We start from the raw sequence: 24,485 nt of genomic DNA, 5'->3' as shown, positions 1-24,485 counted from the left end.
ATCCCATGCTGTCCTGTCTGTATACTCTCGTTAGCTCCCCTGCCCAGAAGATGTGGTATGATCAGACCATATTCCTGCACGGTCAGGCAGCAGGGGCACGTTTATAAGATTATCTCAGCACAGAAAAAAAAAAAGTTTAAACATCCAATTGTGGAACCAATTATTATTTCAAGATCTATTCATTAAAATATACTTCGTGGGTATAACTCCACACACGATAGACCAACGTAGGCTAAGCATGACGATATTGCGGGGTTCAGCTGACCATCTAATGTATGAGAATCCCTGAGAGATGATTGATGGGGTCATTAAGGGTCCAACTTAAAGGGAATCTGTCACCCTTTTTTTGCTCTATCAGCTGCCGGCATTGACATCAGGGGCTTATCTACAACATTCTGTAATGCTGTAGATAAGTCCCCGATGTAACCTGAAAGATAAGAAAAACATGTTAGATTATACTCACCGCAGGGGGCGGTCTGGTCTAATGGGTGTCGCGGTTCGGTCCCTCCCATCTTCATACGATGCTGTCCTCTCCTTCCCGTCCTGTAGTGGCTCCGGCGCAGGAGTTACTACAGAAAGTAAGAAGAGGACGGCATCGTGTGACGATGGGAGGAGCTGGACTGGACCGCGACACCCATTAGACCAGACCGCCCCCTGCGGTGAGTATAATCTAACATGTTTTTCTTATCTTTCAGGTTACATCGGGGACTTATCTACAGCATTACAGAATGTTGTAGATAAGCCCGATGTCAATGCCGGCGCAAAAAAAAAAGGGTGACAGATTCCCTTTAATCTTATGTGACTTTGGACTGCTGGTCTTTTTGTTCTCTAAAGCCTGCCATATTCATTAGGTAGCAGTCAGCCATCTCTTCCCCACACACAGTAGCGTCTGCTTGACCAACCACGCCTTGGTTCTCCATAAGAGAGCCATCATTAGACATGTCTGGTGGCATCCTATCTACGGATGACCATACAATTAGCATATATGTCTGTCAGCCAAACCTGTTGATGCAGTTAGGGAACTTAGCTGTCAGGTGTCCCCTATCAAACTGTCCAAACTAGAACAAGTCACCTGACAACTCTTGATGCCATATATTTAGATTGTGAGCCCCATCAGGGACAGTGACGAAAATATGTGCAAACTGTAAAGCGCTGCGGAATATGTTAGCGCTATATAAAAATAAAGATTATTATTATTATTATATATACTCATTTTTACTAGCTATTGTTTCACCATAGTATATAGGGCTATAACGCAGCCAGTCAATATTGAATCAATGAGGACACCTTCTAGGACTGATGACAAAAATAAAGAATGTGATCCCTCATTGTTCACCAAGTCCAGGAACATGGTTGCATATGTAGTAGTCACAGCTCATAGGAACAATACACACCACTTTCTAGGTTGTAACCTTGACGTCGTATATAGATCAATGAAGAACATGAGGATTTTCCATGAACTTCCAGTCATTGAAGTCAGTACTAATTGTGGCCCATCATGTGGCTTTATCAGGTGAGCGTATCTGTAATAGCTTATACCACTTGGCTGTCAGATAAGACCCTATTTGTGCTTTTTGTCTCTCCGGCTTTACCATTTGTGCATAACTATAGAGAAAACAAAGAAAGCCTGTAGAGCAATGCAATGCCACCTCCACTGCGTGCAGACAGAGGATCCGAAGGAGGGCCTGGCACCCTGTCACGAATCATGCAAGAAAATACAGAGTTCCCATGGCAAAGAAACTAAAAAATATCAAATGTTGCAGCAGTCATAACACTGCCCCCACAAATGACTTACTGCAAGCGTCTCCCCGTCTCAGGGATCAGAGCATGCCGTATTATCTAGGGTTCTACCTGGTCACAGGATGACATTGTGTGCGGATTTTACAAGTCTGGTGCTTTCCATTGTTACAGCGGCCATAGGAAATAATTCTTGCTCCCGCTACAGCACAGATCTTACATAGCAGCTCGACCTGCAGTCATCACCACCCAAGCCCCGGACGTACATATGTGGATGTCCATGCTGCATTACGTCACATCTTTGCCGCTAGTAACCCTAAAAACAACCCAATTGGCCAATGGCAAAAAAAAAAACTACTTTGCCGATAGCCTAAAACAGAATAAAAAGCCAACTGTCAGTCTGTGCCCAGAGAACCCCTCCTTCAAGATGTAGGGCCAGCCAGCAAAAATGAGAGATTAGTCTGCATCAATAACAAGCTGACAGACATCAGCATGGTCATTATTAGTCCGAATATGATGCCATCACACGGCAGGAGCAGCCTGTGACCGACCACCCCTGCTGGGACAGATGGAGGCAAGTGCCCTCACGAACAGGGCAGAGCAATGCATTTGTTAGTGTGTATAAGATACTGAATACATACAAGAACCCATCTTCCAAAATAAATTTGTGACCACAGGAATCAGATTGTCAGGCATGTGATTGCGGCAGCATCACATGGCCGTTTAGCGAAAAGAGGAAGCATGCAGATTGGCAGGAGTCATGGGCTAGTGGTGGGAGAGAAGTGGGGAGGGATTGATAAGGTGGATATGCTTTCTTTTTTGATAGCACAGACTTGACAGTTTATGAAGACATTTTTAGGGTGTGGATAACTCCTTTAAATGTACATTTTCCTTAGATTTGGGTCTGAGGGAGCTGAGCATGACGTGTGTCCTAGTGGAACAATATTAGTTTTTCTTGGAGTTTACTCTTAAAATGTTGAGCGACTTTCCACGTTAATAGGCAAACCTCTCCTTTTTCCGACGACTCATGTGTCAGATGTGCTGCTGCGGGGCTTAACAACCATACATGAAGAATAGCAAAATCTTGGGCCTTCACACTTTACTCATCATGTCTAGTGCGGAGGCTACTTCCAGTAACTCGTAGTGGCCGTGGTGCTGACACATCAACCGAGTGGCAGCCAGTGAGCTCAGTAGCTCTAACCACTTAGATGGATTTCCCTGCTCAGAACTCAAGTATGATTGGCTACTGTGCTGTCAGAGTGAGGTTAGCACAGTGGGCTGTCAGACATCAGTAGCAGATAGTCAGCGCTTGACCCAATAAGGGTAACAGCGTGATTGTAATATATGCTTCATCCCAAACCTCACCAGTCTTCATCCCAACCCATTTCTTCAACCTATCACTAACAACTGGTGTTTTCCCCTCAAGCTTTAAACATGCCTCAATCACACCTATCCTCAAAAAGCCCACTCTGGACCCATCCTCTGTATCTAGCTATCGTCCTATATCACTTCTCCCCTATGCCTCAACACTACTGGAACAACACGTCCATCTTGAACTATCCTCCCACCTTTCTTCTTGCTCCCTCCTTGACCACTTGCAATCCGGCTTCCGGCCACACCACTCCACTGAAACTGCCCTAAGGTCACCAATGACCTACTAGCCGCCAAGGCCAAGTGACACTACTCTGTCCTCCTCTTCCTGGACCTGACCTGTCCTCTGCCTTTGACACAGTGGACCATTCCCTATTACTACAGACCCTCTCATCTCTTGGTATCACAGACTTGGCCCTATCTTGGATTGTGTCATACCTAGCAGACCGGACATTCAGCGTCTCCCATTCGCACACCACCTCCTCACCGCGCCCCCTATCCGTCGGGAGTCCCGCAAGGTTCAGTCTTAGGGCCCCTGCTCTTCTCCGTTTACATCTTCAGCCTCGGACAGCTCATAGAATCTCATGGCTTTCAGTATCATCTCTATGTTGATGACACACAGATCTACATCTCTGGACCAGATATCACCTCCCTACTAAACAGAATCCCTCAATGTCTGTCTGCTATTTCATCCTTCTCCGCTAGATTTCTAAAACTTAATATGGACAAAACAGAATTAATCATCTTTCACCCATCTCACGTGACCCCCCCCAACAGACCTATCCATTAAAGTAAACGGCTGTCCACTCTCTCCAGTCCCACAAGCTCGCTGCCTCGGGGTTATCCTTGACACTGATCTCTCTTTCAAACCACATATCCAAGCCCTTTCCGCTTCCTGCCGACTTCAACTCAAAAATATTTCACGGATCCATACATTCCTCAACCAAGAATCTGCAAAAACCCTAGTCCATGCCCTCATCTCCCACCTTGACTACTGCAACCTCCTGCTCTGTGGCCTCCCCTCTAACACCCCTCCAATCTATTCTAAACTCTGCTGCCCGACTAATCCACCTGTCCCCCCGCCATTCCCCGGCCTCTCCCCTCTGTCAATCCCTGCACTGGCTCCCCATTACCCAAAGACTCCAGTTCAAAACCCTAACCATGACATACAAAGCCATCCACAACTTGAGTCCTCCGTACATCTGTGACCTAGTCTCCCGGTACTTACCTGCAGGAAACCTCCGATCCTCACAAGATCTCCTTCTGTACTCCCCTCTTCCCAAAATCGCATACAAGATTTCTCCCGCGCATCCCCTCTACTCTGGAACTCTCTACCACAACATATCAGCCTACCATGGAAACCTTCAAAAAGAACTTGAAGACCTACCTCTTCCGCCAAGCCTACAACTTGCAGTAACCACCGATCCGCCAAACCGCTGCACGACCAGCTCTACCCTCGCCTACTGTATCCTCACCCATCCCGTTGTAGATTGTGAGCCCTCGCGGACAGGGTCCTCTCATCCTGTACCAGCCGTGACTTGTATTGTTTAAGATTACTGTACTTGTATGTATTATGTATACCCCTCCTCACATGTAAAGCGCCATGGAATAAATGGCGCTATAATAATAAATAATGTGTTTGGGTGCCACTGGTCAAAACTGCTGTTACTGTGAACAGTTACAAAAATATATATTTTTGGCATCTTAATCATATGGGCCCTGAGTGTGTATTGCTTCCCCTCTCAGCTATTCTAGGTGATTGTCCACAGAAAGCGAGATATTCTTTTGAATATATTCAACTAGGGCATTTATTCTCTACATTTGCTAATCATTTCGGATGGGTGCGCCCCCTTTCTTCGTTTGAATCCCTATGTATGGCTCCTACTAACCCTGTACATACAATCTCTGATATCTATAAGCTTCTAGTAAATAGTGATCAGGATACGCTTCCCCCTTTTTGTAAGGCGTAGGAAAAGGAGCTTCATCAAACCTTTACAAGAGAACAATGGTATAAATATTTCCACCTCTCTCAAATCTAATAGAGCCACTAAAGCTCAGGAAAGTAGTTATAAAATAGTATCTAGATGGTATCCTGTTTCTTCTGGCTTACATAAATGGCTCCCAGGAGTATGTGGCCCATGTGGGTTTGATGTCACATACATGGTGGGCGTTCCCAGCCTTGGCAGCCTTCTGGGAGGGTGTTCTTAAAGCGATTAAAGAAATGACGGAGATGTCAATCCTTAGAGAGTCTCATGTGGAGGACGACGGCAGTTTCGCACAAATGCGCTTCTACAGGTCCTGGATGTTTAAATTCTGCAAGAAACGGCCGTCGTCCTCCACATTCCACATGAGACTCCCCTGTTCTGGATGTTTTAAATTGCCTCAATAAAGTGGATTTTATGGGACGGTGGGTGCCACCCTCATTCTTCAATTTTTGCACAGATGCATGCTTCGTTTTTTCTGTTGGGTTGGCAACTGGGAGCTCGGGCATGGTTGCCAACAGCGTTTGACACCTCAGTCAGGTGCATGGACACAGGTGCAGCAGCAGTGTAGATCATTTTGGTGCTTTTATTTAGATGTTCTTTTGCATACGTCTGACACTGAACTTTATGGTGAGAAGGCATCAGGGGTATTCTTCTGATGACTTTTCCATGAAGGTCATATTTGTGCAGTTATCTCTGAACAGTAGAACAACGTACCACAACAACAGATTCTGCTAAATCTATCTGAAGGTCTTTTGCAGTCAAGCAGGGGTTCTGATATGACTCTCTAGCAATCCAACACTAGAAGCAGTGCTCCCTGAAATTTTGCTTGGTCTTTCAGACCTTATATTGACCTTCACTGTTCTTGCTAACTGCCATTTATTAATTTCATTTTGAACTGAGGAAAGGGCAACTTGAAAACGCTTTGCTATCATCTTATAACCTTCACTTGCTTTCCACCTCTTTCGTTGTCAAAGTGCTAGGCAGCTGCTTAGAACACCACATGGCTGTTAATTTTTTGGCACAGGGTTAGAGGAGGCTGGCTTTTCATAAAGCTGGGAAATTTGCACCACCTAGTCTTTCCGAATGATTTTAATGAACAAGCCATAACCCTAACAGGCTAATTAAGGTCTGAAACCTTGGACAAATCTTCAAGGGTGCCCAAAGTTCTTAATCGGCCTACTTCCCTTAGTTCTAATTTTGAAAATGAAAACAAAAATGTTATCTATTATGAAAAAATATATATAATATATTTGCCTAAAATACAAAGAAAATGCGTCATCTTTAACTTTAGGTCTTAACCCCAGGGGCATTTTCCATTTCTTGCTTCCCTTCTTCCCAGAGCCATAACTTTTATATTTTTCGGTCAATATGGCCATGTGAGGGCTGTTTTTTTTGTGGGACAAGTCGTACATTTGAACGACATCATTAGTTCGTGTAGTGGAAAACAGGAAAAAAAAATTCTAAGTGCGGTGAAATTCCACAGTTTTTTGTTTTTTTTCTAACACATTCACTAAGAGCTAAAACCATGCCATTATGATTCTCCAGGTCATTACGAGCCCCGGGGCAAACACGTATACGTTCTTTTTTACGTAAGTGTTGAAAAAAGTGTGTAGCGATCAGGTTAATTTTTTTTATATTGATAGATCGATCGAGTCTAAAAGCGGCGATACTAGATATTTGTAGATTTGATTTTTTTATTTTATTTTAAATGGAGCGTAAGAGGGGTGGAGGTGAACTTTTTAATATATATATTTTTAAAAACTTTTTACATGCTTAAATAGTCTCCATGGGAGACTAGAAGCTGCAGTACTTTGATTGCCTCTGCTACATAAAGGTGACGATCAGAACGCCTGTGTGTAGCAGAAATGCTCACTTGCTATGAACGCCAACCATGGCCGGTGCTCATAGCAATCTGGCAATGACAACAGTGGTCTGCGATTCCACCCGCGGATGTTGCAGGCACGTCAGCAGTATAGATCAGCTGTCATGTACCTGGAAAGACAGGGGGAGTACGACATGTGTGTACTATTACAGCATATGTTAGTAAGGGGTTAACAATAGCAGTAATTTAGACCAGGGGTGCATAATTACATGCACATCAGACGTCTTAAGGTGCTGGACAGCCCCTTCCAGAATGTGAGCGCTGCCACAATCCAATGCACCCTGCAACGCCACAGATCCTGCTCCTGGCAAACTGCTGCTTGCCTGGGCAAGCATCAGTCCAGCAAGGCATTTCTCTTGTAGTGGCTACTGCAGGGTAATGGTAGTATTACATGGCAGCCATATGGATAAATGACTGAGCAAGTAATAATACAAGGAAATTGCAAGATGGTGTCAGATTTCCATAACATATCTGAGCAGTATAAAAGTGTTTAAGCTCTATGCTATTACATTACATCTGTAGCTCCTTTGATTGCAATTCTCCATCCATTAATTTGCCCTCAAAATGAGAAATATTCTGTCTGTGGTATAAACAAAATAGAGTACAAATAGGACACCAGTGATAAAGTTTTGTCATAGATACATGTGAAAAGACGACAAAGGTGAAGTCCATGATCACCAAAAATTTTTTAGAATGAAGCAGCTCTGTAAGGCTCGCACCCCCTTGGTGATGCTCATAAGGCATTTGGGGTCTCTGAGCCTTATTGTATTGGATAACTACTCATGTGTATCTGTAATAAATAAGATATTTTAATAGAGCAATTTGTGAATTACTTATGCCCAGTGAACAATCAGTTTCCTGTACATTTTCACTTTTTTTGGAATTGGTGGTGGTGTTTACAATTTTCAGATCCACCAATCAGAACGTAAACGTTCAATAGATCTTTAAGCTATATAACTTGTATAGTAATTACACTTAATCAAACTCATAACTAGAAGTGAAGATTCAACACTTTGCAATATACTTTACTAGAGAAAAAAAATGTTACTTTTCACACTGATCATTCACCCTAGAAAACTAAATCTGCCTAGAAGAATATTCAGAATTGAGACTCCTCAGTGGTTGATACCTTTTAATGGCTAACTGAACAGATGGTAAACTGCAAGCTTTCGAGATGTGTTACCATCTTTTCAGTTAGCCATTAAAAGGTATCAACCACTGAGGAGTCTCAATTGTAATTATTTTTCTATACACTGGCTAACACGGTACAAAGATGTATATCTTTCTTAAATCTGCCTGGCGTGATGGATCAAATTACACCTACTGCCTATAAAAAAAAAAAAAAAAAAAAATCTATGGAGAGGGAAGACCACCACAGATCTTGAAAATTCAACTGACAGTGCAGTTCACATCCTTAGGGCTTTATTCAGATGTTGGTTTTTACATACTGGTTTTTCATAGACAAAACTCAAACCTCATTATAAATTATAAGAGTGTCCATGTGCCCATGTATTTTTGTGGACCGCATGGTCCGCACCAAAATGTGGAGACATGTCCAATTTAGATTAGTCAAGGATCAAACTTGCCAATGGTTCTGTGGAAGAGGAGAAAATTAAAAAAAATAAATAAATTTGAACTGCACTCTGATTGCTGTCTGATATTCATTTTTGATAGAAGTTATTTAAAAAAATGTTCTCATATGCTGAAACTTTAATTTGTAAGAAGTGACACTGACCAGACGCTGAAGAAAATCTGACCAGCACATTGATGAAAAGTTTTCTATGTGTATGAGAAAAAAGTCACCGACATCTCAATGAAACTTTAGTTAGGAAAAGCCCTTTAACCCCTTCATGACCCAGCCTATTTTAACCTTAATGACCTGGCCATTTTTGGCAATTCTGACCAGTGTCCCTTTATGAGGTAATAACTCAGGAACGCTTCAACGGATCCTAGCGATTCTGAGACTGTTTTTTCATGACATATTGGGCTTCATGTTAGTGGTAAATTTAGGTCAATAATGTTTGCATTTATTTGTGAAAAAAAATGGAAATTTGGCAAAAATTTCGCAATTTTCACATTTTGAATTTTTATTTCGTTAAACCAGAGTGTTATGGGACACAAAATAGTTAATAAATAACATTTCCCACATGTCTACTTTACATCAGCACACTTTTGGAAACAAAATTTTTTTTTGTTAGGAAGTTATAAGGGTTAAGAGTTGACCAGCGATTTCTCGTTTTTACAACAAAATTTACAAAACCATTTTTTTTAGGGACCACCTCACATTTGAAGTCACTTTGAGGGGTCTATATGGCAGAACATACCCAAAAGTGACACCATTCTAAAAACTGCACCCCCTCAAGCTACTCAAAACTACATTCAAGAAGATTATTAACTCTTCAGGTGCTTCACAGCAACTAAAGCAATGTGGAAGGAAAAATGGACATTTTAATTTTTCCTACAAAAATTTTCTTTTAGCATCAATTTTTTTTATTTTCACATGGGAAACAGGATAAAATGGATCCTAAAATATGTTGGGCAATTTCCCCTGAGTACATCGATACCTCATATGTGGTCATAAACCATTGTTTAGGCGCACGGCAGGGCCCGGAAGGGAAGGAGCACCATTTGACTTTTTGAATGGAAAATATGCTGGAATATTTAGCGCTTGCCATGTCAAGTTTGGAGAGTCCCTGTATGCCTAAACATTGGAGCTCTCCCACAAGTGACCCCAGTTTGGAAACTAGACCCTCCAAGGAACTTATCTAGATGCATAGTAAGCACTTTGAACCCCCAGGTGCTTCACAAATTGATCTGTTAAAAAAAGGCCTTTTTTTTTTCCACAAAAAAATTTTTTAGCCTCAGTTTTTTCATTTTCACATGGGCAACGGGATAAAATGGATCCTAAAATTTGTTGGGCAATTTCTCCTGAGTACACCGATACCTCATATGTGGCCATTAGGGTGACCACAAAAAAATCGATGTCGGAATTTTGTCCGTCTGGACCCCACAAAACGATTCCCCTTTCCAGATATTGAGATAGCCAAAATTTGAGCTCCATCAAACGACGTTAACCCGTGCCGCTCGTCGCTCAAAGTTTGAAAAAATCCAAATTGAGGTATTTTAAGATTTAGGTATTTTGCATAGTCTGTTAGACTATAAAGAATGTGACAACAACATTGCAGAAATAGCCCTGACCAAATTTTCGAACCATTTGTGGTATTTGAATGCAGAGTTGGTGGGATTATCGTTTTTTGATCCCACCATTACAGACAATGAAAAGTTGTTAATGGCTAATAAATTGCTCAGTAGCACAGATGAACCATCAGAGCACGCTAGGGTTGTAAATCCAAAAGTTAGGAAAGAAAAATTAAAAGAGGTAGGAAGTAACCGACTTTAACGACCTTCTGACAAAAGATGAACAAAAGCAATATGTCCTGCAAGTTGTAAGCAAATGCCGAGCATTATATTCTGACGTTTCAAAAACTACTTTAACAAAAGCTCTAGAATAGATTAGATAACTATGTAAAAATATCAACTCATGTAGGTTAGCGTGCTCTGATGGTTCATCTGTGCTACTGAGCAATTTATTAGCCATTAACAACTTTTCATTGTCTGTAATGGTGGGATCAAAAAACGATAATCCCACCAACTCTGCATTCAAATACCACAAAAGGTTCGAAAATTTGGTCAGGGCTATTTCTGCAATGTTGTTGTCACATTCTTTATAGTCTAACAGACTATGCAAAATACCTAAATCTTAAAATACCTCAATTTGGATTTTTTTCAAACTTTGAGCGACGAGTGGCACGGGTTAACGTCGTTTGATCGAGCTCAAATTTTGGCTCTCTCAATATCTGGAAAGGGGAATCGTTTTGTGGGGTCCAGACGAACAAGATTCTGACATTTTTTCCCCCCCATATGAGATCCGGTCACCCTAGTGGTCATAAACCACTGTTTGGGCGCACGGCAGGGCCCGGAAGGGAATGAGCACCATTTGACTTTTTGAATGGAAAATTAGCTCCAATCGTTAGCGGACACCATGTCGTGTTTGGAGAGCCCCTGTGTATCTAAACATTGGAGCTCCCCCACAAGTGACCCCATTTTGGAAACTAGACCCCACAAGGAACTTATCTAGATGTGTGGTGAGCACTTTGAACCCCCAAGTGCTTCACAGAAGATTATAACGCAGAGCAGTGAAAATAAAAAATATTTTTTTTTCCTCAAAAATGATATTTTAGCCCGCTATTTTTTATTTTCTCAAGGCTAACAGGAGAAATTGGACCACAAAAGTTGTTGTGCAATTTGTCCTGAGTACGCTGGTACCCCATATGTGGGGGGAAACCACTGTTTTGGCGCATGGGAGAGCTCAGAAGGGAAGGAGCGTGATTTTGGAATGCAGACTGATGGGAGTGTTCTGCGGGCATCATGTTGCGTTTGCAGAGCCCCTGATGTGCCTAAACAGTAGAAACCCCCCACATGTGACCCCATTTTGGAAACTAGACCCCCAAAGGAGCTTATCTAGTTTATAAACGCAGAGCCATGAAAATAAAAAAAATCATTTTTTTTCCTCAAAAATGATTTTTTAGACCGCTATTTTTTATTTTCACAAGGGTAACAGGATAAATTGGACCCCTAAAGTTGTTCAGTTTGTCCTGAGTACGTTGGTACGCCATATGTGGTGAGAACCACTGTTTGGGCGCACGGCAGGGCTCAGAAGGGAAGGAGCGCCATTTGACTTTTTGAATGGAAAATTAGCTCCAATCGTTAGCGGACACCATGTCGTGTTTGGAGAGAACCTGTCTGCCTACACTTTGGAGCTCCCCCCACAAATGACCCCATTTTGGAAACTAAACCCCCAAAGAAACTTATCTATATGCATAGTGAGCACTTTGAACGCCCAGGCGCTTTACAGAAGTGTATAACGCAGAGCCGTGAAAATAAAAACACTTTTTCCCTCAAAAAATGATTTTTTAGCCCGCTATTTTTTATTTTCACAATGGTAACAGGAGAAATTGGACCCCAAAAGTTGTTGTCCAGTTTGTCCTGAGTACGCTGGTACCCCATATGTGGGGGGACCACTGTTTGGGCACATGTCGGGGCTTGGAAGAGAAGTAGTGACGTTTTGAAATACCGACTTGATGGAATAGTCTGCGGGCGTCATGTTACGCTTACAGAGCCTCTGATGCGCCTAAACAGTGGAAACCCCCCACAAGTGACCCCATTTTGGAAATTAGACTACCCAAGGAACTTATTTAGATGTGTGGTGAGCACTTTGAACCCCCAAGTGCTTCACAGAAGTTTATAACGCAGAGCCGTGAAAATAAAAAAAATCACTTTTTCACAAAAATCATTTTTTTTAGTCCCCAATTTTTTTTTTATTTTCCCAAGGGTAACAGGAGAAATTAGACCCCCAAAGTTGTTGTGCAATTTTTCCTGAGTACGCCGATACCCCATATGTGGGGGTAAACCACTGCTTAGGCACACGTCGGGGCTCGGAATGGAGGGAGTGCTGTTTGACATTTTGAACGCAAAACTGGCTGGAATAAATCGTGGCGCCATGTCGCGTTCGGAGACCCCAGGATGTGCCTAAACAGTCGAAACCCCTCAATTCTAACTCCAACTCTAACCCCAACACACCCCTAACCCTAATCATAACCCTAACCCCAACACACCCCTAAACCTAATCCCAACTCTAACCCTAACCAGAAGCCTAACCCTAATCCCAACCCACCCCTAACCTTAACCATAATTCCAGCCCTATTCCTAATTCCAACCCTAACCCTAATTCCAACCCTAACCCTAATTCCAACCCTAACCCTATTTCTAACCCTATCTATAACCCTAATTCCAACCCTAACCCTAATTCTAACCCTATATGGAAAAAAAAATATATATTTTTTTTATTTTATTATTTGTGCCTGGCTATGGGGGTGATAAACGGGGGTGTATTTACTTTTTTTTCATTTTGATCACTGTGAGAGTTTATCACAGTGATCAAAATGAAAAATTAATGGGCAGCCGGCAAATTCATGGGCGCCGCCATCTTGGACAATGGCAGGTGCACTGTGCATGCGCCCGCCATTTTGCAAGATGGTGGCTCCCATGATCCGGACGACGGGACACCGGGAGCCACAGCAGGACATCAAAGGTCCTGGGGGGGAATTGGAAGGTGGGGGGGGGGGGAAATCGGAAGGTGGAGGGGAGCAATCGGAAGGGGAGGGGGAGCAGATGATGACGGCGGCGACTGATTGGCCCCGCCAGTCGGTGTGTGTGTGTGTGTGTGTGGGTGTCGGGTGTCAGTGTCCAGCCATGTCCGATGCTATTGCAGCAACGGCCATGGCTGGAATGTAAAATTTCATTAGTGAAATATTACAAATCGCTCTGATTGGCTGTTTCACTTTTAACAGCCAATCAGAGCGATTGTAGGCATGTGGGGGTAAGCCATGCCCCCTGGCATTAACCCTAGAGTGTCCTCTGTGTGCGGGTCGGGTGACCTTTCAGTGACCCCGGTCACCCAACCCGCAGGAACGCTATTTATAGCATGACGCCTACGGGGGCGTCATGGGTCGTTCGGGCACGACTTTTCATGACGCCTATGTAGGCGTCATGGGTCGTGAAGGGGTTAAAGAGTTGAATACTGGGCTAATTTTGGCCCTGAGTACCAGAATATTAATTATCCATTTTGCATGCCACTGGTTAAACTTTTCTTTTGTGGGCGTTCATCTTGGCTGTGGCGAGGTTTGCATATTGTACTATATGCAGAGGTCAATTTGGCACATATACATTAGCACACAGATTTATTTTTTAAAATGAAAACACATAGAACACATTCCCATTATAGTATATAGGGCTGTTCACATGTCCATGTTTTTTTGCAGGCCATGTGTGTGCAAAATACTGATGACACTCATACCCTTTTTTTTTCTTTGAGCACATGAACATGGACATTTGAGTAAGGACTTAAGAATAGTACAGGGTTCATTAAAAACAATATTAGCGAGATAATAACGCGCTCCTTAAAGAAGCCCTCCCATGAAGTTTTTTTTTCACTAAACCTATGTATATAGTGTAGTGTGTACATTGTGCATGTCATATAGTCACCTTCCCCCTTCTCCAATATCCGGCATCATTCTGCTCCTCTTCTCAGTGACACTGGTGCTCTTCAAACTCTCTAGGTCACTCTGTGCTCTGTGAGTGAGCCCGAAGCCTCTTTTTACAATGTAACCTATAAAGCAACGTTATAATGTTCTATAGACTTACACTGTAAAAAACACTTCTGGGTTACGCTGTGATCTGGAGAGTCTGAAGAACGGTAACGTCACTGAGAAGAGGAGCTGGAATAGGGTAGGCAGTGGTAGGTGAATATACTCACTACATATACACATTTTGTGCAAAAAAAAAAAAAAAAAAACATAATGGAAGGGCTTCTTTAATACCCTTGAAGCACAAATCCTGCTGTCCGGTTCTATTTCATTTTTATGTTTTAACCATTATGTACTGGAATATATTTACGGTACATGCCGGTTCATTAACCTATATACTATTGATAGATAGGTGGAAGTCAGGGAATATCTAAGCATGCCCTAGCGTTAAGGAATATGATCCGATGGCCCTGGGCTTTCTAGCTATACAAAAAAAAAATGAATGCACAGGGATTCCCTTTGATAATCTCAATCAACCATGACACCAGTATTTAAAGGGAATCTGTCACCCTATTTTTCGCCTATCAGCTACCGGCACCGCCATCAGGGGCTTATCTACAGCATTCTGTAATGCTGTAGATAAGCCCCCGATGTAACCTGAAAGAGAAGAAAAAGGAGATATATTATACTCACCCAGGAGCGTTCCGGGTCCGGAGGGAGTCGCAGTTCAGTCCCGCCCATCTTCTAGCGATGACGTCCTCTTCATTCCTGCCCGTCACGGCTCCGGCGCAGGTGCACTGCTCTGCCCTGTTGAGGGCAGAGCAGATTACTGCAGTGCGCAGGCGCCAGGAAAGGTCCAGCGCCTGCAGTACTCTGCTCTGCCCTCAATAAGGTAGAGCAGTGCGCCTGTGCCGGAGTCGCGACGGGCAGGAATGAAGAGGACGTCTTCTCTTTCAGGTTACATCGGGGGCTTATCTACAGCATTACAGAATGCTGTAGATAAGCCCCTGATGGCGGTGGCCGCAGCTGATAGGCAAAAAGATTCCCTTTAAAGGGAACCTGTCACCATGAAAATGCAGGCACCACGTTATAGAGCACGGGGAACTGAGCACATTGATATATAGTTATGGATAAAAGATTCAGGATAACCCAAGTTTTAATCATTTAATCCTCTGCTCTGATATTTTCGGTCCAGTGGGCGGTCTTTATCAGTGATTGACAGATAGTTGTCAAATCACTGATGGGCACAAAAAAAAAAAAAAAAAAGAATCCCAGAAAGTGTTTCATCAGTTTTTTTTTTACTGATTAGAAGAAAAAAAAGGTTTCTTCACCTTAGAGCATTCAGCGAGATACAAGACAGCACAAAGACGGCATCCGAGTGGTGTTTGATTTTTTTCAAGAACGCAGACTCATTGCCAAGTTCGATCAGACACTTGGCTCAATATCAGACATGTCTCTGCAATTTTGTAGGGGTTCACACACACACAAAAAAAAAATCACGGCCTTGTGAACAGCCTAGTAATCTGCCATGGGTACGAGTGCTATCCGTGAAAAAAAAGGATGGCATTTGTACACAAAAAACGGACATGTGACTGAGCCCTTAAAAGGAGGTGAAATTCAAAACAAAAATGGCGAAGCTATGAATTATTATATGATCAGTACAACCAGTTATTGTACAGATAAATTCACCTCTTCACATCTGTGTTCTGGGATCAGAAACTGGTCATTCACACAGAGATGAATCTGTCACACGACAGGTGCAAAAGACGCCATTACCTATAACGAGGTGGTATTGGTACCTATTATGGCATCCCTTAGAAAGTGCAATGACAATTATCCCAGTAAATAAGTGACACCATAATAGAAAATAAACTGACTGCATTGTAAGCAATGGGAATCTTCAGGTGCGATTTGCATCTGTCCTGCATCTACATGAATTAGGGAATTGCAATTTCCTAACAGTGTGAACACAGCCTTAAAAATCATCATCCAGTGAGCATTTTTCAGGTGCGCAGCCCTCTCCTGCCTCCCAGGATCCTGTACGATTGACCGTTCAGATTGGTGGCATGAGTGCTCGCCGACCTAGACAAGCCCTGCACTTCTCACCTAAGAACTCTGCCACCTCGGACAGGTTGCAATGGGCAATACACAAGAAAATCTAAAGTCTCCCCATTCTGGAGAAGAGAGATGATTTTTGATCAGAAGTAAATTAAGTTGCTTGTTTTATGGCTCCATTTCCCCATTGGGGGTGAATGGCACAGATGACACTGCATGGGCAGACGGCTGCATTAGAATAGGGCGCAGGCGGTGGGGCGTGGCCTAGCAGCATGTGAGGAGGACATGTGCCTGCAGAGCTCCCGCATGTTGTAGTTAATTACTGCTGCTAAATCCCCACAGCACAGCCGGTAATTACCTGTGGAGAGGCTCTGGGGACTGGTGGAGGTCGTAGGGCCATCGTGGGAGCACTCCTGGCATGCAACATGCCGAAAAATGGTCAAAGGAGGATTGGAGGAGAGATGGCCTCTGGTTCCCAAGATGGCGCCGCTGCTTCAGCGCATGCTTTTGGCAGATGCAGAAGCTGATAGTGCAACCAGAAATAGAGTAGTGGCTCGGCTGCAGCGATTTGCCCGAGTGGAGGAAATAGAGATGGTATCTCCTCAAACAGCTGGAGAAGATCCAGGCACCGGAGGAGAAGGTACAGAGCGGGGGATGAGTGAAGAGGGGGAGGAGGAGACAGAGTGCTGGAGGGCAGAGGAACCAGGAGGCTCTGGCTAGCTGGGGAGAACTCGTGGAGCAAAGTAAGAAAAAGCTCACAGCGCTGAAGCTGCAGGTTCCTGCTGAACCCACTATAAAAGACGTGCTGGTGGCTGTTATGCAATGTGGATCAGCTATTACTAAAGGTACTGTCACACTTAGCGATGTACCAGCGATCCCAACCAGCGATATGACGCGGTCAGGATCGCTGGTGCATCGCTAAGTGGTCGCTAGTGAGCTGCCACACAGGCAGATCTCACCAACGACATCGCTGGGGACGGGGGTCGCTACTTACCTGTCACACCAGGCGATCCTGCGCCCTCCCGCCCGGCTCCACAGGAAGCCCAGCAGGAAGCTGACGACGAGAAACGGTCCAGGACGTTCTCGCGCGATCAGCGATAACCAGCGGGGGAGCGGGTCATAGGTATCAGACACAGCGATGTCGCTAGCAATATCGCTATAACGTCACAAGTTATAGCGATATTGCTAGCGATATCGCTTAGTGTGACAGTACCTTAATGCGCTCACTCAGCTGGGCTTTCTACAGGAGTCAATGCAGAATGTAAAATATTACCTCTACACAGTTAAGGACAGAACTGGGCAATTAGAAAAAAAAAAAAAAGTTGGTGTGGTGGAAAATGCAGTCTAACTCTGCGCAGCATAGTAAGAAGCTCAAAAAAGATCTTGCTGCTGTATGGAATAAAACGGATGACCTGGAAAACAGGTCCAGGCGCAATAATGTCCGTATTGTCGGTGTCCCGGAGCGCTGCGAGGGCAAAAACCCTATTACTTTTATCAAAGCCTGGATAAAGGAAAAAGTTGGGCCAGACAATCTGACTCACTTGTATGCGGTGGAGCACGCTCATAGGGTCCCGGCTCGTCCCCTCCCCCTGGCCATCCACCAAGACCCATCCTGGCTAAAATTCTACAGAAACAGGGACAGTATTCTTCGGTTCTCAAGAGACCACCCCGATCTAACTATTGATGGTTCTAGAGTTTCATTCTATACGGATTTTTCACCGAAAGTGCAAAAAATAAGAGCTCAATTTGTTGATATTAAAAAACGACTGAGGGCCCTTGACCTCAAGTACTCTATGATCTTCCCGGCCAAATTGTGGGTGGAAGTTGGGAACAAATCTCTTTTTTCTGGAAGCTACAGAGGCAGCTGAATGGTTGGATCTGAACGAACAACATCTAAGAAGGGAGGTGGAAGACTATGGTCAAGAAACATGAATCTTTTGGACGTTTTGAGCTGTTCCTGTGTCTAGATGGTTGCGCTGTGCTGTGGGGCATTATCCTGAAATATGTGGGGGACGAGATAGGAACTAAAGCGCCCGGTATTTGGCTTTATACATTTTAAGGGGGATAACACTGTCCTTCTTTGGGATGGGCCTAATACAGTTGAGAGTTACGTTGGGATGTGTTATTAGGGGGGAGTTGTTAGGTCCTTTGATAGGTGCACATATGTCCAAAGGTATTTAGCTAAGATTAGTTGGATATTGTTGTTTAAGTTTAAAAATACCAATTATGGGGGACATTAAAATTCTTAGCTGGAATGTTAGAGGAATGAAATCCCTAGTAAAAAGACAGGCGATTTTTTCTTTTATTATGGACCGCAAACTAACTGTAATTTGCTTGCAAGAGACGCACCTTACACATGAAACACTTAATATTCTGGATAAAAGGTGGATAGTGGCAGGATATCATTCTACATACTTCCAGTACTCTAGAGGTGTCAGCATACTAATTAGACGGGGTGCTCAATTTTCATGTAATCGGGCGGTGGTAGATGAAGAGGGGCGATTTGTTCTTTTGTATTGTATGTCGTCTGCGGTCACGATGGTACTCATATCTATATATATTCCTCCGCCATATAGTAGCAAAATCATATATAAAATCCTAACTATTTTTTTTAGAGATTTTCCAGGAGTCCCATATTTAGTGGTGGGTGATTTTAACAACATTTTGGATGCCCATTGGGATAGAGGTAATCATGCACCTATAAAACCGGAAGGCAACTGCACACCATTCGGGGCGCTCCTGCGTGAACTAGCCTTAACTGATCTGTGGAGATGCAGGAATCCTGGGGTATATCAGTACTCATGTTTCTCCTTTACTTTTTCCTCCTTGTCTCGTATTGACTTGGCTCTGGGCGACGGTCTCATACTGGGGAAAATTATGAATATTGAATATCTATCGAGGACAGTGTCTATTATAATTAAAGGAGATAATATGTCAAGAGATAGGCCGCTTTGGCGTTTAAATCCGTTTTGGCTACAACTAGTGGACAAGACGGATTCATTTACGTCTGAATTACAGGAATTTCTTGGGTTTAATGAGAACTCGGCCTCTAGTCCGGGGGTTTGGGAGTCTCTGAAGGCATATTTGTGTGGTATGTTCATACGTGAGATTTCAAAGATTAAATCTAGTTCTAGAATGAAATCCAAACTTTTGCTCCAGGAATTGGAAGATGCAGACCGGGCTTTTTCAATACAGGTCACTCCCAGTGCACAACAGAGACTTAAGGATGCTCAGTTGCGAGTGACCAAAATGTCTCTGGAAGTGGCAGCGCAGAAACGTATGTTCCAATCGACCCAATTCTTTGAAGATGCAGAAAGTGTGGGGCACCTACTCAGTTATAACGCCATTACAAAAGGGGTCATCGTTCATACCTGGGCTCAGTGGTGAAAATGGGACACATGTTACTGATGCGCTGGGAATCCTGGGAGTTTTGGGGGCCTTCTTTACTAACCTGTATTCCTCTCATTCTGGGGCTTCTGCAGAAGATCTTGAGGATTTTTTGGGATTAGCTAAGCTCTCACGACACTCTGACGCAGACAGAAGTTTGCTGGACGAACCCCTGTGTTTGGATGAGCTTGAGGAGGCCTTGAGCACTATGTCTAAAGGCAAGGCACCAGGGGTGGATGGCCTGCCAGTGGAAGTCTATAAAAAATATAAGTCGGTATTACTTACTCCGACTACACTTAATGATAGTCTTGGACTTGGGGTCCTCCCGCCATCCATGTGGGAAGCTATTATTACTGTCTTACCGAAAAAAGATAAGGATCCTACCCTCCCGGCCTTGTACAGGCCAATTTCCCTTCTGACAGTAGACATCAAATTATTAGCAAAGGTACTGGCCACTCGTCTTTCGAAGGTAGTGGAATCTTTAGTACACCCGGATCAGACGGGATTTATGCCTCGTAAGTCAACGGGCATAAATATTAGAAGATTGTATCTTAACACGCAGGTGGGGGCAGATAATGTGGGGAGAAGGGCGGTCCTGTCTCTTGATGCTGCTAAAGTACTGTAACACTTAGCGATGTACCAGCGATCCCGACCAGCGATATGACGCGGTCAGGATCACTGGTGCATCGCTAAGTGGTCACTAGTGAGCTGTCACACAGGCAGATCTCACCAGCGACATCGCCGGGGGTCGCTACTTACCTGTCAGACGAGGCGATCCTGACGTCCTCCCTCCCGCGTCCACGCATAGCTCGTTGTCACAGCAGGAAGCTGACGACGAGAAATGGTCCAGGACGTTCTCGCGCGATCAGCGATAACCAGCGGGGGAGCGGGTCGTAGGCAAGTATCAGACACAGCGATGCCGCTAGCAATATCGCTATAACGTCACAAGTTATAGCGATATTGCAAGCGATATCGCTTAGTGTGACAGTACCTTAATGCGCTCACTCAGCTGGGCTTTCTAGCGGGGGGAGCGGTCGGAGGTATCAGACATAGCGATATCGCTAGCAATATCGCTATAACGTCACAAAAACCAGTGACGTTATAGCGATATTGCTAGCGATATCGCTTAGTGTGACAGGCCCTTAAGGCATTTGACAGCGTGGAGTGGAAATACAGCATGGATTTTGGTCCAGGCTTCATTGGTTGGCTTAAGCTTCTGTACTCTGCACCATTGGCAAGAGTGCGGGCGAACGGATTGCTGTCTGGGCCATTCCCTCTTCACAGGGGTACGAGGCAGGGCTGTCCTCTATCTCTGCTGCTTTTTGCCCTGGCGGTGGAGCCCTTTGCTTCGAGGATAAGACTAAACCCGGAAATTGAAGGATTTACGTATGGGGCATTGGAGGAGAAAGTGGCTCTTTATGCAGATGATATTATTTTGTTCTTAGCCGACCCAGACAGATCACTGAGTAGTGCAATGTCACTTCTCACCTCATTTGGAGCTGTCTCGGGACTAGTTATAAACTGGGAAAAATCTGCTATTCTTCCATTAGACCCAACTGTGATCAGAGTTCCACAGGTGCCGGTAGTGTCGTGCCTTAAATACCTGGGTATTAATCTATCTAATAACATACCAGACTATAGGGGGTTTTACACATAGCGATATCGCTATAACGTCACCGATTTTGTGACGTTATAGCGATATCGCTATGTGTGATACTTACCTCCGACCGGCTCCCCCGCTATCCTTCGCTGATCGTGCGAGAATGTCCGGCTCCATTTCTCGTCAGCTTCCTGCTGTGACGACGAGCGACGTGTGGAGGCGGGCGGGAGGGCGTCAGGATCGCTGTGTGTGAAAGATGAGTATTGTGCGCTGCGTCGCTGCTGCATCGCTGTGAGGTCTGCCTGTGTGGCAGCTCACTAACGATCACTTAGTGATGCACCAGCGATCCTGACCGGGTCGGATCGCTGGTGCATCGCTAAATGTGAAAGGGTCTTATGAGCGTTTAAATCTCTCACCGCTTGTAGCCAAGATTAATGGTGGGGAGAGTGAATCTGTTGAAAATGGTGATTATGCCACAACTTTTGTATGTTCTTCATAACCCCCCGATTTGGCTTCCTCAAAATAGGTTCTTTAAAATTAATGCACTATTCAGGGAACTTATTTGGCTAAAAAAGGGTGCGAGGATCAAGTTAGAACACTTACAAAGGGGTAAGGAGGAGGGAGGGCTGGCATTGCCTAACCCTTGGTTATATTTTTTATCTTCCCAGTGTCAGCATCTAGCAGGGGGGATCGGAAGACGCATCTGAGGAGATGGGGGGAGGTCGAGGGATTCTACAGTTTCTTGGGGGTCGGGACCTCTATTGTCTAAGATGGAGGCGAATAAATTCAGACCTTGGCTAGCTAAACTTCCGACGGTAATGCTTATGGTTAAGGTGTAGGGTAAAATCAAAAGTTTAAGAGGAATTGCTGGGTTCACGAGGTATGGTCCCATATGGGATAATCCACATTTGCTGCAACTGAGGACATTGAAAGGGTTCGCGTAGTGGCGACGTGTGGGTATCTGGTGGCTTGCACAGCTGATAAATGGGGGGGGGGGGGGGGGGGGTGTCTTCAAATCATTTGATGACCTGCGACGAGATTTCCCACTTCAACACTCTACATTCTACCAGTATTTACAGGTGAGGCATGCTTATACAATGCATCCTATTATTATACATCATGATGCTGTAATTAATAGGCTCGGTCTGCTGACTTCACGAGAGGATTGATTTCTTTTGTGTATGGGGAACTCCTTTCAAAGGTGCTATTAGGTCACCCGATAACGGCGCTAATGAAATGGGAACAAAAAGTAGGTGGGATTTCGGCAGACCAATGGGAATCAATAATGCAAATGATCCCGAAGTTGTCCCTTAGTGAGCCCAGTCGTCTGTCCCAACTATACATCCTCTACAGGGTTTAGAGAACTCCAAAGTGGTTGTTTGATTTGGGTTTGAGACCGGATTCAAAGTGTCCCAAATGTGCGCTTGATAATGCGGATATTCTACATATGCTCTGGACGTGTCCGTGCATACTGATATTTTGGATTATGGTTCTTAATATATGTAGCCACTGAGCAGGACATTCCCAGAGATCCCACTGTACTGGGATGTGTGGAGGAGGTGAGGGGTGACGATCATCTACAAACATCAGTTGCTAGAAGCTCGTTATTGCTAGGAAACTAATAGCGTATCACTGGGTCTCGGATAAAGTCCGCACGCAGAAAGAATATGTAAATAAGCTTAACCTTACATTGTGCAGAGAGAAGGCCATTTATCTTAAACGAGGAAGGCCGGTGATGTTTGAAAAAATCTGGGCAGGATGGCTGAACATTCCAGGTTTGTTGTCTGTAAATTTGTTATCGTAACAACATGTTCATGGTACTCTGAATATGATTTATGTGTACATTATCATACTATGTGCCTTAGGATGTGTGCTTTGTATCTATTTTGGTATAATTTAGCATTGGACCAGGGATCGGGGAGGGGGTGGTAGGGAATGTGGTAAGGAATGTGGGGTACTTTGAAATAAGTGATGTTATGTTTTAAAAATTTCAATAAAAAATATCTGATTAAAAAAAAAAAACGAAAAGGGCGCAGGCACCATACTGTCTGTCACCCCAGATGTATACGGGGGCGGTGCTTGAGGACCCCAATAATCACAGCCTCCAGGAAATATACCTTCTGCTACATCTGAGCGACACGCACCACTCCGGCCCCCTAATGTCTCCCAGCGGGTGCTCTGGACGGTCTCATGCCCCCAGGCAGGGCCTGTTGGACTCTCACCTGCCCAGCTCCAGCTCCTTGTCCCGGGACATGTCGGTCAGGCTGCCCCCGGAGCCCCCCAGCTCCCCGGCTCCTCTCCTGTCCGCAGCCCCCGCGGTGCCGGCGCAGCTCTTGGTGCGGAAGATCCTAGAGAGCCGGATCCGCAGTGAGCCCTTCCTCCCCGAACTCCTCCGGACCGCCGCTCCGGCCTGCCCGTCTCCCGCTGCAGCCTCCCCGTCGTCCTCCTCCTCCTCCAGTCTCCGGGCCTCGGGGGCCTCCAGCACCAGCAGGGCATCGCTGGTCTCCTCGCACGGACAGCCGGCCCCCCGCAGCCCCAGCGCCCCCAGCTGCAGCTCCAGGCCCTCCCCAGGCTGCGCGGCTTTGCGGTGCCGGTTGCAGAGCTCTGCCGGAGACGGCGCCCCTTCTGCGGGCATCGCTTCCACTCCTGCCCCCGGCTCTTTGGAGGCCTCCGCATCGTCCACCTCTTCCCCTCGTAGCATATTCCGGAACACCATGAGCCTGGGTCTGGCCGCCTCTTCCCCGGCTTCTGCTCCGCAGCCTAGCAGCCGGCTCAGCACCCGGTAGGACGCGGCCTCCTCCTCTGCCGCTGCGCCTCGCATGTCCCCGGTGGCTCTGCAGGCCCCGGCCTGAGCCTCGGCCTCTCCCAGCTCCGCAGCCCGAGCTCCGACAGCTCCTTCATCGGAGCCCGCCCCCCGTATCCGATACAAGACGACGTCACTTCCGGTGTGCTGAGTGACAGCTGCGGGGCTTGTTTCCATGCAGTGGAATGACGCTCCGCCCACAGAGCTGTCAAATGCGCCAATTCATCAGAAAAGCGTCGTCGGATAAGACAGCCGCCATTTTCTTGGTGGATCAGAGGCTCCCGTGATGAGTGTAAAGGTAAACATATGGTGGGAGGGGCCTGACACCAGGTTAGCAGTATCTGGAACAACCAATCAGATTGCTTGTCTCTATCGTGCCTTTTGGGGCAGAGTGTATGTAATGTGCTGTCTCTTGGCTCGAATGAGCAGTAACACAAAGAGAACTGACTCTGTTGCCTATAACCATTCAAACTTTCATTTTTTTAGCGGCTCTGGTAAAATGAAAGCTGCATTCTGATTG

At 45.0% G+C, this 24,485-nt stretch overlaps 1 protein-coding gene across 2 annotated transcripts in view; it reads right to left on the bottom strand.

The window, feature by feature from the left end:
- The window catches only part of SOCS7 (suppressor of cytokine signaling 7), an 89,166-nt gene extending 65,062 nt beyond the window's left edge, over positions 1–24,104 (bottom strand). For both annotated transcript variants that reach the window (XM_073572484.1, XM_073572486.1), the window contains exon 1: positions 23,385–24,104. In XM_073572484.1, coding sequence (XP_073428585.1) covers positions 23,385–23,983 — 599 coding nt within the window. In that variant the 5' untranslated portion in view covers positions 23,984–24,104. The remainder of the gene's footprint in view (positions 1–23,384) is intronic.
- Positions 24,105–24,485: the final 381 nt, after the last annotated feature.

Source organism: Dendrobates tinctorius, unplaced genomic scaffold (assembly GCF_039654945.1).
Source record: "Dendrobates tinctorius isolate UK_male_01 unplaced genomic scaffold, ASM3965494v1 ptg000032l, whole genome shotgun sequence".
Classification (NCBI taxonomy): Eukaryota; Metazoa; Chordata; class Amphibia; order Anura; family Dendrobatidae; genus Dendrobates; species Dendrobates tinctorius.
Note: the sequence above shows the minus strand (reverse complement) of the source record. Positions and strands in the feature narration are given on the sequence as shown.